A 12,706-nucleotide genomic window follows, 5' to 3' on the forward strand; every position below is an offset into this window, starting at 1 on the left:
TGAGCTATGATTGTTGTAAATTATAATGACGGATTTCATGAGGAATTTCAGAAATGCTAAAAGGGAGAACTACATAAACCGTCAAATAGATGCAACAGATATACATTTTAATGGATTCCAACCAGAAAGCTGTAACACAGTCTGGTTGCACTTCAATTAGTAGCTGAAACACAGGGTTCTCCAGTGATGCTGGTTACTGTCTTTCAGGAAAATACAAAGAACTGCGGCAATTTATGAGAAGTGTCTGAAACAGTATGTCAAAGAATAAATCAGGTGTTAAGCTAACTGGTGTAATGCTACTGCATCATTTCCCAGTACTATACCCTTACTCCCATCACATCAAAATCAAAAATGCATCTTAGAAGTATTTAAGGACTGATCAATAAACTGATTCTAACTTTGGAGGGGGGAAGAAGGGGAGGAATCATCATTCAAATATTTTCTGTAATCTGGCAAGATGAAGCTACGTTTTACGTCTTATGTGATGATTTTAAAAGATCTCAATTCTGTTTAAATTACACATTTTCAATTCACACAACAGGAATAGATTAATAGAAATTCTTCTTTGAAAACAGAAGTCCAATTTAAGCCTCTTCAACATGCATGCATCATCACTGCTTTGATCTTCTGCATACCCCCTTCTACACTCGATTAAATATTAACAAGAGCCTGAAATCTATTAATAAATTGCCAGAACATGCTAAAATACCTCAGCCTCAAGTGCTTTATGCACTGCTGAATATCAAAACATCATTCTAAGGAAACTTATCATTATAAATCTTGCTTCCTTCAAAGTCTTTTTGCCAGTCTGTTTCTAATAAGGTCACAGATCTGTCTATTGGTATGCTGTTTATCCTTCTCCTCCTGATCCCTTCTCCCTTTATCCACCTTCCCCTAAATGAAAGCCAGGGGAGATCAGCTGGAGCATAGCCATAAAATCAGCAGGTTGGTGGTAGAGAGTTCATAACACATGAAAGGAAAATCTTGTAGAAACACATGCACCCAAGACAGTCAAATTCATGACTAAATGTTTCAGTTTCACTTCATAGTGAAGGAGTTTGGAACTCATGGCTCAGGCAAAAAAGGGACACCAAAGTTCAAATGATATCATCCTGGTTTTTCATCAAGAAGGAAGAGGAGACTTTAAGTTGTATATGTAATGAAACTCATTGGTTGTAGAGGATGGGCTTCCTATATACAAACAAAATAAAGATAGCAATAAAAATTGGCCAATGCTCTTATGTGCTATTTAAAGCTATGGCCAACTAGCTCTAGGAAGTCAAATATTTGTGCTATTCTCCTTCACACTTCCTATTTGGTTTAGCAGCAGGCTTCCCGGGTCATCATCATCATCATGGCTTGACTTCGCGAACGAAGATTTGGGAAGGGCATTTACCCACGATTACTACAAGCGCGCTGATGACTAAGAAGGCCAATGTGGGATAGGCAAATCCGGCTACAAAAAGCACAGCAGAAGGTCTCCTTGGGTGAAACAGGTGGGGCGCGATTCTTCCTGTGTTGTCTTTTCTCCTCGAGACTAGTTCTTCATGAACTCTCAAAGGAGTCAGCGGCATTATGTATGGTGTGCCTCCAAGTCTCCCGATTGGAGTCCAAGGTGGACCACTGATGGTAGTCAATATGGCCAAGGCTAAGGTATTATTTCACTTGATGTAAATCAAAGCAGAACATTTTTACTCTAAAACCCTTCAATGCCTTATTTAGCTGGGTTTATTTTACGTCTATTTGATATTCAAGTCTTTTTCAATGGCTCAGTATTTCTAGTGTCTCTAGATAGTTTTGGGCCATGGGAAACTGGTCACTGAAATTCAAGCATGGGAACCAGATATCTCTCGGGCTGTTTCAGTAGCACAGGGTGTGTTCTCCAAATAAATAGAACAATTCCCAAGCAATTGACTTACACTGAAAACCACCATCACCTCCCTGCTGTCATTTTCCAGAAGACGGAGCTGCCCTCTGAGCTGTCTTTGTAGTCTGGGATCAGGACATCCGCTCTTTCGTCTTACCATCGTTAACTTCAAGGATATATCTGGAGAAGGATATCCATTTACAGCACTTACAGCTTTGAAAAACCATAAATCCCTCAAAATTATACAATCCACATAAGAACTATTCTTTTTTTCCAGCTTCACAGACTTACTGCTTGTTTCTTTTCCTTTTTATTATTCATTAGGGATAGTAGCCTAGCATGAAGCAAGATTTTTTCCAGTTGCATAATAAAGGGCACAGCTATACGAAAGAAGGGCTATTTGAAAGTCTAAAAATGTTGGGAGACAACTGACACATGCGAATGGAGAAGAGAGAAGGGGTAAAAAAAAAAAAAAGCAGATTGGTAACCTCTCAAATAGACAGCTCTATGGACATCAAGAACATGCCCAGATTTCCATATATACTGTGCATATTTTAGCTCAAGGCAAACAGATACTGGAATTGCAAAAATAACCTACCAAAAATATACAGATAATTCAACAAATTTTCATGGTAATCTCAAATTCATGGTTATCTGACACGTCACCCCCACTACTTCAGGAAGCTTCTAGAAGTTGAACATTTTGAAAAGGTGTTTCTCAGCTCAGCTGGTTGAGAAGTACCAGCAAAGACAAATGCTCTAACTAAAAGCTCACATGATTTTCCTAGTATATCTGAAAGAAGCTAGAAACCTGTGCTCAGATCTTGACATCTGTTTATGACAATCTTTTACTACAGCTAAGGGTACAGTTCCAGCCAACTTCTCTCAGATAAAGATCTTTAATAAAGATGCTTTCATTCTGCATGTCTTAATTTAACTCAATAACAGTAAATCATACTCATGTTTTCAGATATCCAGATGGGCACATATAAGCCAATAAGCCACTCAGGAAGAATCTCAATTGCAAGTGTGTAAATAGGTCATGCTTCCAGCAATAAATAAGACTGTTAAACATCCTGAAATATTCCACATCCTATTACTTCCACCTTTTAGTCAGGTAAAATAGATATTTTTCACATTCTAGTCTAATATGCTGCATCTTAATGTGTTTCCAGAGGGCTTCCTACGTATGTCTCCAGGAGTTTTACAATGACTTGTTCTTAAATTGCTTATTACTTTAAGCTCAAGAATTGTTGCTCAGAAATATAAAGCAGTGTTACTGGACTACGAAGCCTCTCTAAGTTGTGGTAATGTAGTCAGTTGGTAGTACTAAGAGTGCAAACTAGAGTCTGAATTTTACTGAGATCACTGTTAGGTAACAGTATTGTTGACCTTTCCATTTTACTTAAAGCCATAAAAAGATACTGGCACAAGTCTATTACTTAAAAAAAGTAATTTTTTTATTTTACATAATCAAGTTGATCCCAAGTTAAACTGTGTTTCTACAGGTAAACATTTAAGTCTTACATAAAATTCATCTTACTAAAGTAATTACATTGAATTAGAACAACTGAAATATGGCTGCTTCTTCCATAATGTCTTACAGAAATGAAGCATGGTCCAAAACCCCACCACACCTATAGTAATCTTCCTGTCTGCTTCTGTGAGCTCTCATCCATACCACCAGTTAAGAACCAAAATCTTTAGAGTGAGACAGACAGGTACATAAGCACAGATAATTTAACTACGAATAACCATATGCCTGGGGGAGATTGTCTGCTACTGATGTGATTTGTTAGGTCAAGCCAGAAAGCCGGGCACATCCCAGTGATGGTTTTTGATGGTTATTTCTCTTCCTCCACGAGGAAAGAAATGTGACTAGAGCCTCAATTCACAGAGAAGGTCATGAGGCCTCCAGAAGTGACGGCTGCTGTATCTACTTACTCAAGAACTGCACTCAATTGCAACTTCATTGAAAATACAGCATTAACAATAAGAGACTTCAAAAGGCCACAAATTTAAAAATGAGGAATTTGAAGAACTGAAACCCATATGCGAAATTAGTTATAAACTTCATTTGCTTTTCTTCTTTTTTCTTGGCCATTACAATATAATCCATAAATAGTTTCTGGCTTCTACAGCAGTTCTCTCTTTTTATAAGAAATTCTCAACAAATCTTGTGTAGAATTTGGATACTTCACAGCTCTTTGAAGTATGTTATAAAGCTTACAGGATTGAAGACTTCAAGTGTTGACACAGTTGTCTCAAAAAAAGTAAGCAATGAGAAGCATATTATTTATAAGATATGGTGGGAAAAAAAATGACTTACCAGTTGGAAAAGTCTCTGCTTGACTAGGAAGGATCCTTGAATTGACATTCATGCACGTTTCACGTTGAGAACATTCTATTATGATAAATGAAGGGAATAGGTAAGTGCATTTTCTAAGTCCATATAAATCACACACACCAAAGAAAATCCAAACCAACAAAAAGCCCAACAACAAAAACACCCCACGCTTTCAAAGCATTTGGTGCATTGGATAATTACTAAAAGAAAATAACTATGTTTTTTGCCTTCTTGCTATATAATTCCCCAAACCCACAAGAAGTATCTGCAGATCATTTCTCTCCTACTGGGGAGGAAGCTAAATCTTGATTTCAACGTTCTAATGTGAATCTTCAGGGACATGGAGAACTTGTGGAAAGATGCCCTCTCAGGAAGCTGAAGCCTCATTTGGGAGGGAGCAATGGTGAAACTTTGTTTTCTCTTCCCTTGCACCTATAATAAGTACCCTCCACTGCCAATTTATACCACTGAAGCTTCAATGATTCCAGTGCCTTGTACCGATTTGTACACTGAGAGAAATAATCATTCTCTATTTGTCATAAGCTTAATACTTGGGTGGGGGTAATGTTAAAACAAGTGATTTGAAGTTTTAGAAAAACAACATAAGTGTATTTTATGTAAAGAGCAATCTGATTATTTTTTTTTCCAGCCCACATATCTTTCAGTCCTTCTGTAAATTTGACATTTTCATGCTGAAGAAACACCCACTCCAACCAATTCCATTTTCTAAAGATTCCTTCGGGGAAAAAAAAAAAAAAAAACAACAACAAACCAAATAACAAACAAACTATGAAGAGAAAGCTTGATATTTCCAAGAAATGAAAAATTGTCTGAGACACTTTTCATGCATCCAAAGACATTTGCCACTGCAGCTTTTAAGAAACTTAGAATGCCCTACTACATGTCCTACTACAAATCTTCTGCATCTTCCCTTGAATGCATCTATTGATGTTACGTGAACAAAATCATGCAGATAAATAAGGATACATAGACACAGAATTCTCCTATTTCAGAAAAAAAGGTGGCAAGCAGTAAAAACATCATCTTTAAATCCAATTATTATCGTATACTAGAATTAGAAACCGAATTCCCAAGCACTTTGGTATTTGTTGGGTTTTGGTTGGGTGTTTGACAGGGTTTGGGATTTTTGTTTGATTTCTTAATCTATTTGAACTCTGATATTTGTTTTAAACCAGAAATTTGACAGTAAGCTCACTGCAGTGTAGGCTGAATGTGTTTAAGAAACATCATAAATTTGTTCCCCATAGCTTCTGAGACTGTACATAGTTGTAGTTCTACTTTTCGTTTTAGTTGGAATTACAAAGAGAACAATTGTCAAAACTTAAATAACATGTTATCAATCACTTTGATCATCACTAAACAGTTGATAAGGACAATTAAGTAACATATTTTTGCTATGTGACCTTGACATTACTATTATTACCAGCTATGGACTTTCCCTGAGAGATATTTATCAAGACAAATAACCAGCAGGTAATATTTTATTTAAAACTAAACCTACTTTTATTACTTTTAGAGGAAAGCAAAAAACCATGAGCAAGCATTTTATTACTTATGGGAGTTTGTCTAAAAATAGATTGCTATTAAATATAAGCAAAAACATGAGTTACTAGAAATACTTTTTAAACATTAAGACTGTTTTGAATGCTTTAATTAGATTCAAAGACTTAACATGAACTCCATGCCCCATTCCTAATTGTTGAATGACTTGCACACTTCTTGGCAAGCTAAAGAGAAACTCTATACTGCTGTGGGATGCCGGTACCCGGTAAACTTTGATGTCAGCAGAGTTGAGTTATAAACAGAAAGACATTGTTTAAGCTATAGGACATATAATTTAGAATAAAATTTACAAGAAATCTGCAGAGGGACTTTTTACAAGGGCATGTAGTGACAGAAAAAGGGGCAATAGATTTAAACTGAAAGAGGGGAGATTTAGGTTAGACATTAGGAAAAAGTTCTTCACTATGAAGGTAGTGAGACAGTGGAACAGGATGCCCCAAAAAGTTATGGATGCTCCATCCCTGGCAGTGTTCAAGGCCAGGCTGGATGGGGCTTTGAGCAGCCTGGTCTAGTGGAAGGTGCCCCTGCCCATGACAGGGGACTGGAAGCAATGAGCTTTAAGGCCCTTTCCCACACAAATTACTCTAAGATTCTATGATCTTTAGATGAAGGGGAAAAAAAATAAAATTCCTAAGAATTTTACTTGAACTGGATTCATATAGTCTAACTCAACTTTGCTTCTGAATCTTAAAGACTATAGCAAAAAAGTGCTAGAAATAGAACTTATTTCAGTGTTCTAGCTCTTGGGTTCTGCTAATTTTCATCTTATCCTAAGAAATAAACCATTTGCACAAAGCCTATACTCAATTGGGTCATTTAATAATCCAATCTATGCAGCATTACGATTGAGGAAATACAACTGTTTGCTTTGTTGATTTAACAGTTGTAGCTGCATTTAAAAAGCAAAATCTCAGCTGAAAAACATATGACAGTTTTCTGCTTGCTTACAGTGAGCAATATTTAAAGAACACAGGAATTTAAACACAAAGAAAAGAGCAGAATGACCAGAATATACCAGTTGAGGTCTTACCCATTTGTTCTTGCAATGAGTCCATCCTGACTCCATCCCTGACAGGGCTGATGGCATCACTGGCCTCTGCATGTTTCCAGTCAGACCCAAACCTTCCCTGCTTCAGATCTTTAACCTCTAAGTTTCTGTCTTGCTTTCCCTCTAGACCAGGGATGACGGCATTAGTGCTGAGCATGGATGTGCTGCCTGCTGCTGCTGAGCTCTCCATAATTTGCAGTTAACATTACCAACAATCTAAGGGGAAAAATATAGATAATATTTTTTTTTTAAATCAGAACACATGCACATATTCAAGAGCTGTCCTCTCCTGCAGGAGTTATTTTTAGTTGTAATACAAATGAAATACTGGCTTTATAAGTCTTTCAGTGGAATTATAACACCCAAATTCATCCTAGAATAAGCTTCTGCAATCAGGTGGCATCATGGTTTCAGCAACGAAGCAATAGATTTGACTAACACCACAGTCCAAGGCCCGAAACATACTTGTACTCACTGCTAATTATTCATCCTTGGCCAGCTTTAACACAGAGCCTCCAAAGAATGGCATCATTCACATTAACAGAGGCAATGCAGGGGAAAAACATCATTTTCTAAGGGTGACAAGAATGGATGGGTACTATGTTCCTAATTCAAACAAGCAGGAAGGTTTTTATAAAACCAGCTGAAGAATGAACTCTCTGCAGGAACCCACAGTGCAGAAAGACTGGCATACATGGATCCAAAGATTTCTTTGCAGTAAAGCAGTAGAGTGATCGACTGAAGCTAGAGGCAGAGTCTGGCAGCAAGACTGTTACTGGCATGAACATCAGAAAAAAGGAATAGAATGGAAGTAGGGCGCAAGTAATCGCAAGCTTCACTGCCCCCTCTATAGTCACTGACACGAGACATCCTACAATCCCATTTTTGAGGCACAAACTATTTCAGCGTCAGAAAATGTGCAGCCAGACTAGACCAATGCATCTGGAAAGGACGTGACTCATGTAGCCAGCACATGCCCCACTGCTATTTAGACTCTTTTCCTCAGTGGGCTCTCACATGCCTCTTTAATTGATTTCCTAAAGCCACTGGATAGATTGTTTTAGTTCTGTCACTTGGACTTAATCCAAATTCCTCTGTGCTTACTCCAGCCCTAATCATTAATGAGTTACATTATGAGTATACAAACTTGTAGTCTTTGTAACATTTCCTCTCTTGCTTTCTTTACAGCAGAAATTGGTTAAAACTGAAGTTTTTGATGAAAGATTACTTCTGCTCTACCAAAACCTCAGACTAGTGCTTGGTCACTTAGTGACCCCTTACAATCTGCCTTCAAATGGGTCAAGAAATTTCACCCTCCTCTGTTGAACACGCAATGAGGTACCCCAAAGCACAATGTTCTGGCTTGGTTCTTCATATACATGCTTTCCAACACTTCTTGCCCTCCAATCTTCATGTCACAGATCCCTAAACCCGAGTAAACCATGTGCCAGTGTGAACATCACAACTCCTGGTTGTCTGCCACAGCAGACAACCCAGGATAAGGCATTGATCTGTCTGCAAAACTTTCATACTGGTTTGCAGTCATTGAAGCCTTTAGCCCACGGAGCACTTGAAAAAACAATAAAATAAATATAGATAGAAGCATGTGATGCAATTATAGAAAAATTAATGAGGTATACTTCCTGCTGGTATGACCAACTCAGAGAATTAAACCATAATCATATCTACCACAAGCACGTAAATTAACGAGAGAGTTTCTCTTGCTAACTTCTCTGAAAAACTGCCTATCAGACTTGATGACCTAGTTAGAAATGATTAAAAAAACAGGCCTACCACAGAACAAACTCGTTTTGCTACGGATATGCCTGTCCATTTATATAGCTGTTTTTTTCCATAAAGTAGTGATAGTAGCAAAGACCATTATTTTCAGTGCTGTATCAGGATAATATGTAATGCACTGTAACTTTCATACTTCAGAAATAAACACATTTCTGCATATGTTTTGCAAATACTGGCAACTCCTGGTCATGCAAATGTACATACTGTATTTTAAGGATAATTTAATTCCAAAGGTGGTGGCTTAAATTACATTGCTCTATCAACCCACAGCTAGTTGTTATTATTAGATTAGGAATATCCTTAATCCCAGAAGTGAAATTCAGTGTTCAGAATATTAATTTTCTCCATCAGCTCCTATCTACAGACAAAAATATAATTCTGAACAAAATTTAGGAAAACAAATATACTGTGGCTTGGACTCTTAGAATTCAGTTGAGTTGGAGAAGAGAAAGCTTCCATGTCCTCTGCATCAGTGCCTACTGGTAAGTGTAACATATATACAGAGCTGTGAATGAACCTATAAAGTTTGGTGCCGCAAGAGCAAGTAGGACATCTGAACAAATCAAAATGGATATGATCTGTTTAAGAAGATTCAGTTATAGTATCCCAGAGCCGAAGCCAAGAAAAAGAATCATCAGAATAAGTGAAAGAAAAGCAAAACTGGTATGTTCTTATCAATATTTTCTCTTGGCTCTTCCAAGATACACAGGATGAAAATTAAAGACCTCAAGCATTGTTAAGTCATGCTCTCCTCTACAGATTCCTATCTTTAATGTTTGCCTTAACTATCAAATGTCAACCCATGTGGCTCTGTATAAACTCAGAGAACAGTAAACTTTCCTGTAGCTAGGCACATAGTCCACCTAGGTGCTTTTGAATATTTATTTAGCATCTAAATGTATCTTAAGGGGTACAAATTGGGTACCAAGTGACAAAGATTTCATAGAATTTTTTCATCACATCACCATCTTTTTACTATTCATCTTTGACAGTCATTTGCTCCCCAAGGAGCAAAATCATAACATACAAGCAATGCTATGGTATGATCACCATATTTATTACGCTGATGCTTTCTCATCAATTATTTAACCATTCCAGTACAAATTAAAACAGACTCATAGGCACAAAATCAGAGAAAAACATTTATCCACTATAAAACAGATCTAGAGATTATTAAACTTCAAGTGCTTTAGTCACTGTCATCATTAGAGAGTTTTCATAAATCTATAAAGCTAATTTACCATTATACTTACTAGTAACTGGCCATTTGTTAATAGGAAGAAATACAGCATGAAAAAATGGATTACAGGGCTAACACCTTGAGAAGTAAGTTTGTCTTCTGTAAAGGTACACTGTAAGAGCTAGTTATGTGCACTGAAAAAGCACTGTGTTTAGTAGTTAGACAAATGATTTTATCTCATGGTCTTTGAGGCTGGACTAAGAAATCTTTATTTGGTGCATGATGTTGAACATAAAACTTAATGATCTTTCCATTTTCTAAATCAGGAACTAACCTCTATCGAAAAGCCATGCAAGAAAGCGGTGGCACTCTACACTGATTGGGGGGGAGCCTGGCAGTCTAAGACAGGAACTCAAAGTGGGGATGCAGAGCAAGAAAGGAGAGGCAGACGCTGGACAGCTCAACAACTGCTAGAGGAGTGCTACTGTGCCACTGTGTTCATCCTTCCCCGTGGCCTGAGCTCTCTGGACAGGCTGCACTGCACAGAGCTATTGGTATCACCTCTCCAGGCCTGCAAGGCTCAGCAGATCACTCCACCTTCCCCTTGCCTTCTCACAGAGCACAGCAAGCTGGAAAGATCTGTATTCCACAGCTGTTGAACATGAGGTGGAAATAAGACACTTCTTTCCTGCTGGAAGTTAAATAGAACAACTATGTTATCATGCTTTTCCCTCTGTGGCTACTTCCTTTTCACTGAGTGCTTCTATCTGTGTTTTCAAAATACAGCTGACCAGAAGAAAAAACATATAGCTTAACATTTTCCATTTCCCTAGCTTGAAGTTGTTTTCCACCACCCACCCCCACCCCTTGCCTGTTGCTGCTTTCCACTCCTCTGCCTTTTGTTGTTGTTTTAGAAACAGATTTGGATGACAGGAATGCTTTCTCTCCCATGAACTCCTTTCCACTTTAAAGGAGGTTGAAGAAAATTCTTAACATCTACTGAACAGGTTCTGTCTCTCTCTCTTTAAAGGTGTATTTCTAAGTATGAGAATAGGACCAAATATATAAAAATACTTGAACTAGTTGTCTAAAACCTGCATGCAAAACAATAAAACAATAGTTCTCTTACTCATCTTCCCTCTAGAAGGCTCAGGACAACTTATTAATGACTAGCTTCACATTACCAGTGGCAAATACAGTTATTCTAGCTTTACAGAGATGGAAATCAAGACAAAGATTATTTGTGGTCATACAGGAGTGCTATAGAAGTGCTGGACAAACAGAATCCAGAGGTGAATGTAAACTTGAATTAATTTATCCCATACATACTGGAAACCTGGATGGTGCAAGGTTACTGTCATTGCTCCTCTCTGCATCATTTCCTGTCTCATGCAAATAAAATGACCACTAGATATGGTTTGTTTCTTCCCTCACCTCACCTCAGCCCTTGATGGAGCAGGGCAATGCTTCTAAATGTAAAGTGTCTTCCAGCAACTGCTGCTGTACCTGAGTCAACACATCTCTGGTGACCCCCAAATTCTTACTCATCTTCTGTAGTGCACTGTGTTCATCCAGGGCTCCAAACCAGGGAAGACAGCTACTGAAGCCTGCATTGCCTGATTTAAAGGACATTTGACTGTGTGCACACTCTTGATCCTCTGTTCTGCTTTATCTCATAGAATCATAGAATAGTTAGGGTTGGAAAGGACCTTAAGATCATCTAGTTCCAGCCCACCTGCCATAGGCAGGGACATCAGGACATCTCCTGCACATGCCACGTCGTACAATAGCATAGTCCTGCAACTATGCTGCCATAAACTAATCTAGGTCATTTTACTGAACTGGTGCTTGAATAGTTATTTTATTACTCCTTCTCACCAATTTCAACTCACGTTTTTTTCACATCTTGTGTATTAGGCTACAAACGTCTTACAGCCATTATAAGCTTTGTCCTCAGAGAAAGTAAATCACAGCCTTGCTGTCTATGAACTTCAGCCACAGGCATGAATTAAAAGAATTCCATACTATGTACTGTACATGCAGCACTGAACACTTTTTCCTGCAGTGCTGCTATGCATTACAGAAAGGTAAAGCAAATCTGTGATCAGGGTAAACAGACTTAGGAATGTGAGTACTCTCCAAAAGGGAAGAATGACTCCTTTATCACTGAAGTAACTTTAGGTTAGTTAGCAATTCTTAGTAAACTGTGTTGCAAGCAGTATCAATCTTCACTGTCAGTCTACAAACAAAAAAGCCCTAGCAAGCTGCAAAGATACAACAGATTTCTTTAAAGGTTTTCTCATTCTCTTACAATTAATTTTATTCATCTCATAGCATACTTTCCACTCACACTCCGGCTCTGAAAGCACCATAAGTCCAGAATTTCCAAGTTTAGATATGGAAAACTGTAGGCTAAAATCCACAATTTCATAGCTGATTAAAAATAAGCATAATCTCTAGAGGTGCTCTGAAAAAAAAAAAAACAGCTCACACTTAGAAAGCTATAAAAGGCATCTGTGAATCTTAATATTTCATTTTGAGTGCTAGGTTTGACAGAGTTTGGCCTGTGGCAGCTAGTGCAGAGGAATAAAGTAGAAGGAATGCTTTTGTTACTGAACAGCTTTTCAGTCTCATACAACACTACCTAGAAGAAGGAATACAGACCAGAACAGGAATTCCCAGCAGGTTCTTGTAACCATGACAGACCACATTTACATATATTTTCCAGTCATTTCATTACAGACAGACCAAAGTATTGACCACTACTGAAATTATTCCTGGTTAACTGGCTGCAATTCTAACATGTTAACAATAAACCTAGTCAGACCACAAGTACCTAAAACAGAGCGAAAGACAGACATGCAGATATAGAACACAGGA

At 37.9% G+C, this 12,706-nt stretch overlaps 1 protein-coding gene across 7 annotated transcripts in view; it reads right to left on the minus strand.

The window, feature by feature from the left end:
* The window catches only part of SH3TC1 (SH3 domain and tetratricopeptide repeats 1), a 33,821-nt gene that overhangs the window by 20,948 nt on the left and 167 nt on the right, over positions 1-12,706 (minus strand). For 5 of the 7 annotated variants that reach the window (XM_061369502.1, XM_061369491.1, XM_061369532.1 and 2 more), the window contains exons 1-3: positions 6,829-7,041; positions 4,197-4,271; positions 1,920-2,047 (exon numbers count right to left, since the gene is read on the minus strand). In XM_061369502.1, the coding sequence (XP_061225486.1) occupies positions 1,920-2,047; positions 4,197-4,271; positions 6,829-7,036 (411 nt within the window). In that variant the 5' untranslated portion in view covers positions 7,037-7,041. Of the gene's footprint in view, positions 1-1,919; positions 2,048-4,196; positions 4,272-6,828; positions 7,042-12,706 lie in introns of those variants that run through there. The other 2 variants (XM_061369510.1, XM_061369518.1) reach the window with 2 other exon arrangements.

Source organism: Neopsephotus bourkii, unplaced genomic scaffold (assembly GCF_033783945.1).
Source record: "Neopsephotus bourkii isolate Nb327-2 ecotype Australia unplaced genomic scaffold, CSIRO-AGI_Nbou_v1 NB_144, whole genome shotgun sequence".
Lineage (NCBI taxonomy): Eukaryota > Metazoa > Chordata > Aves > Psittaciformes > Psittacidae > Neopsephotus > Neopsephotus bourkii.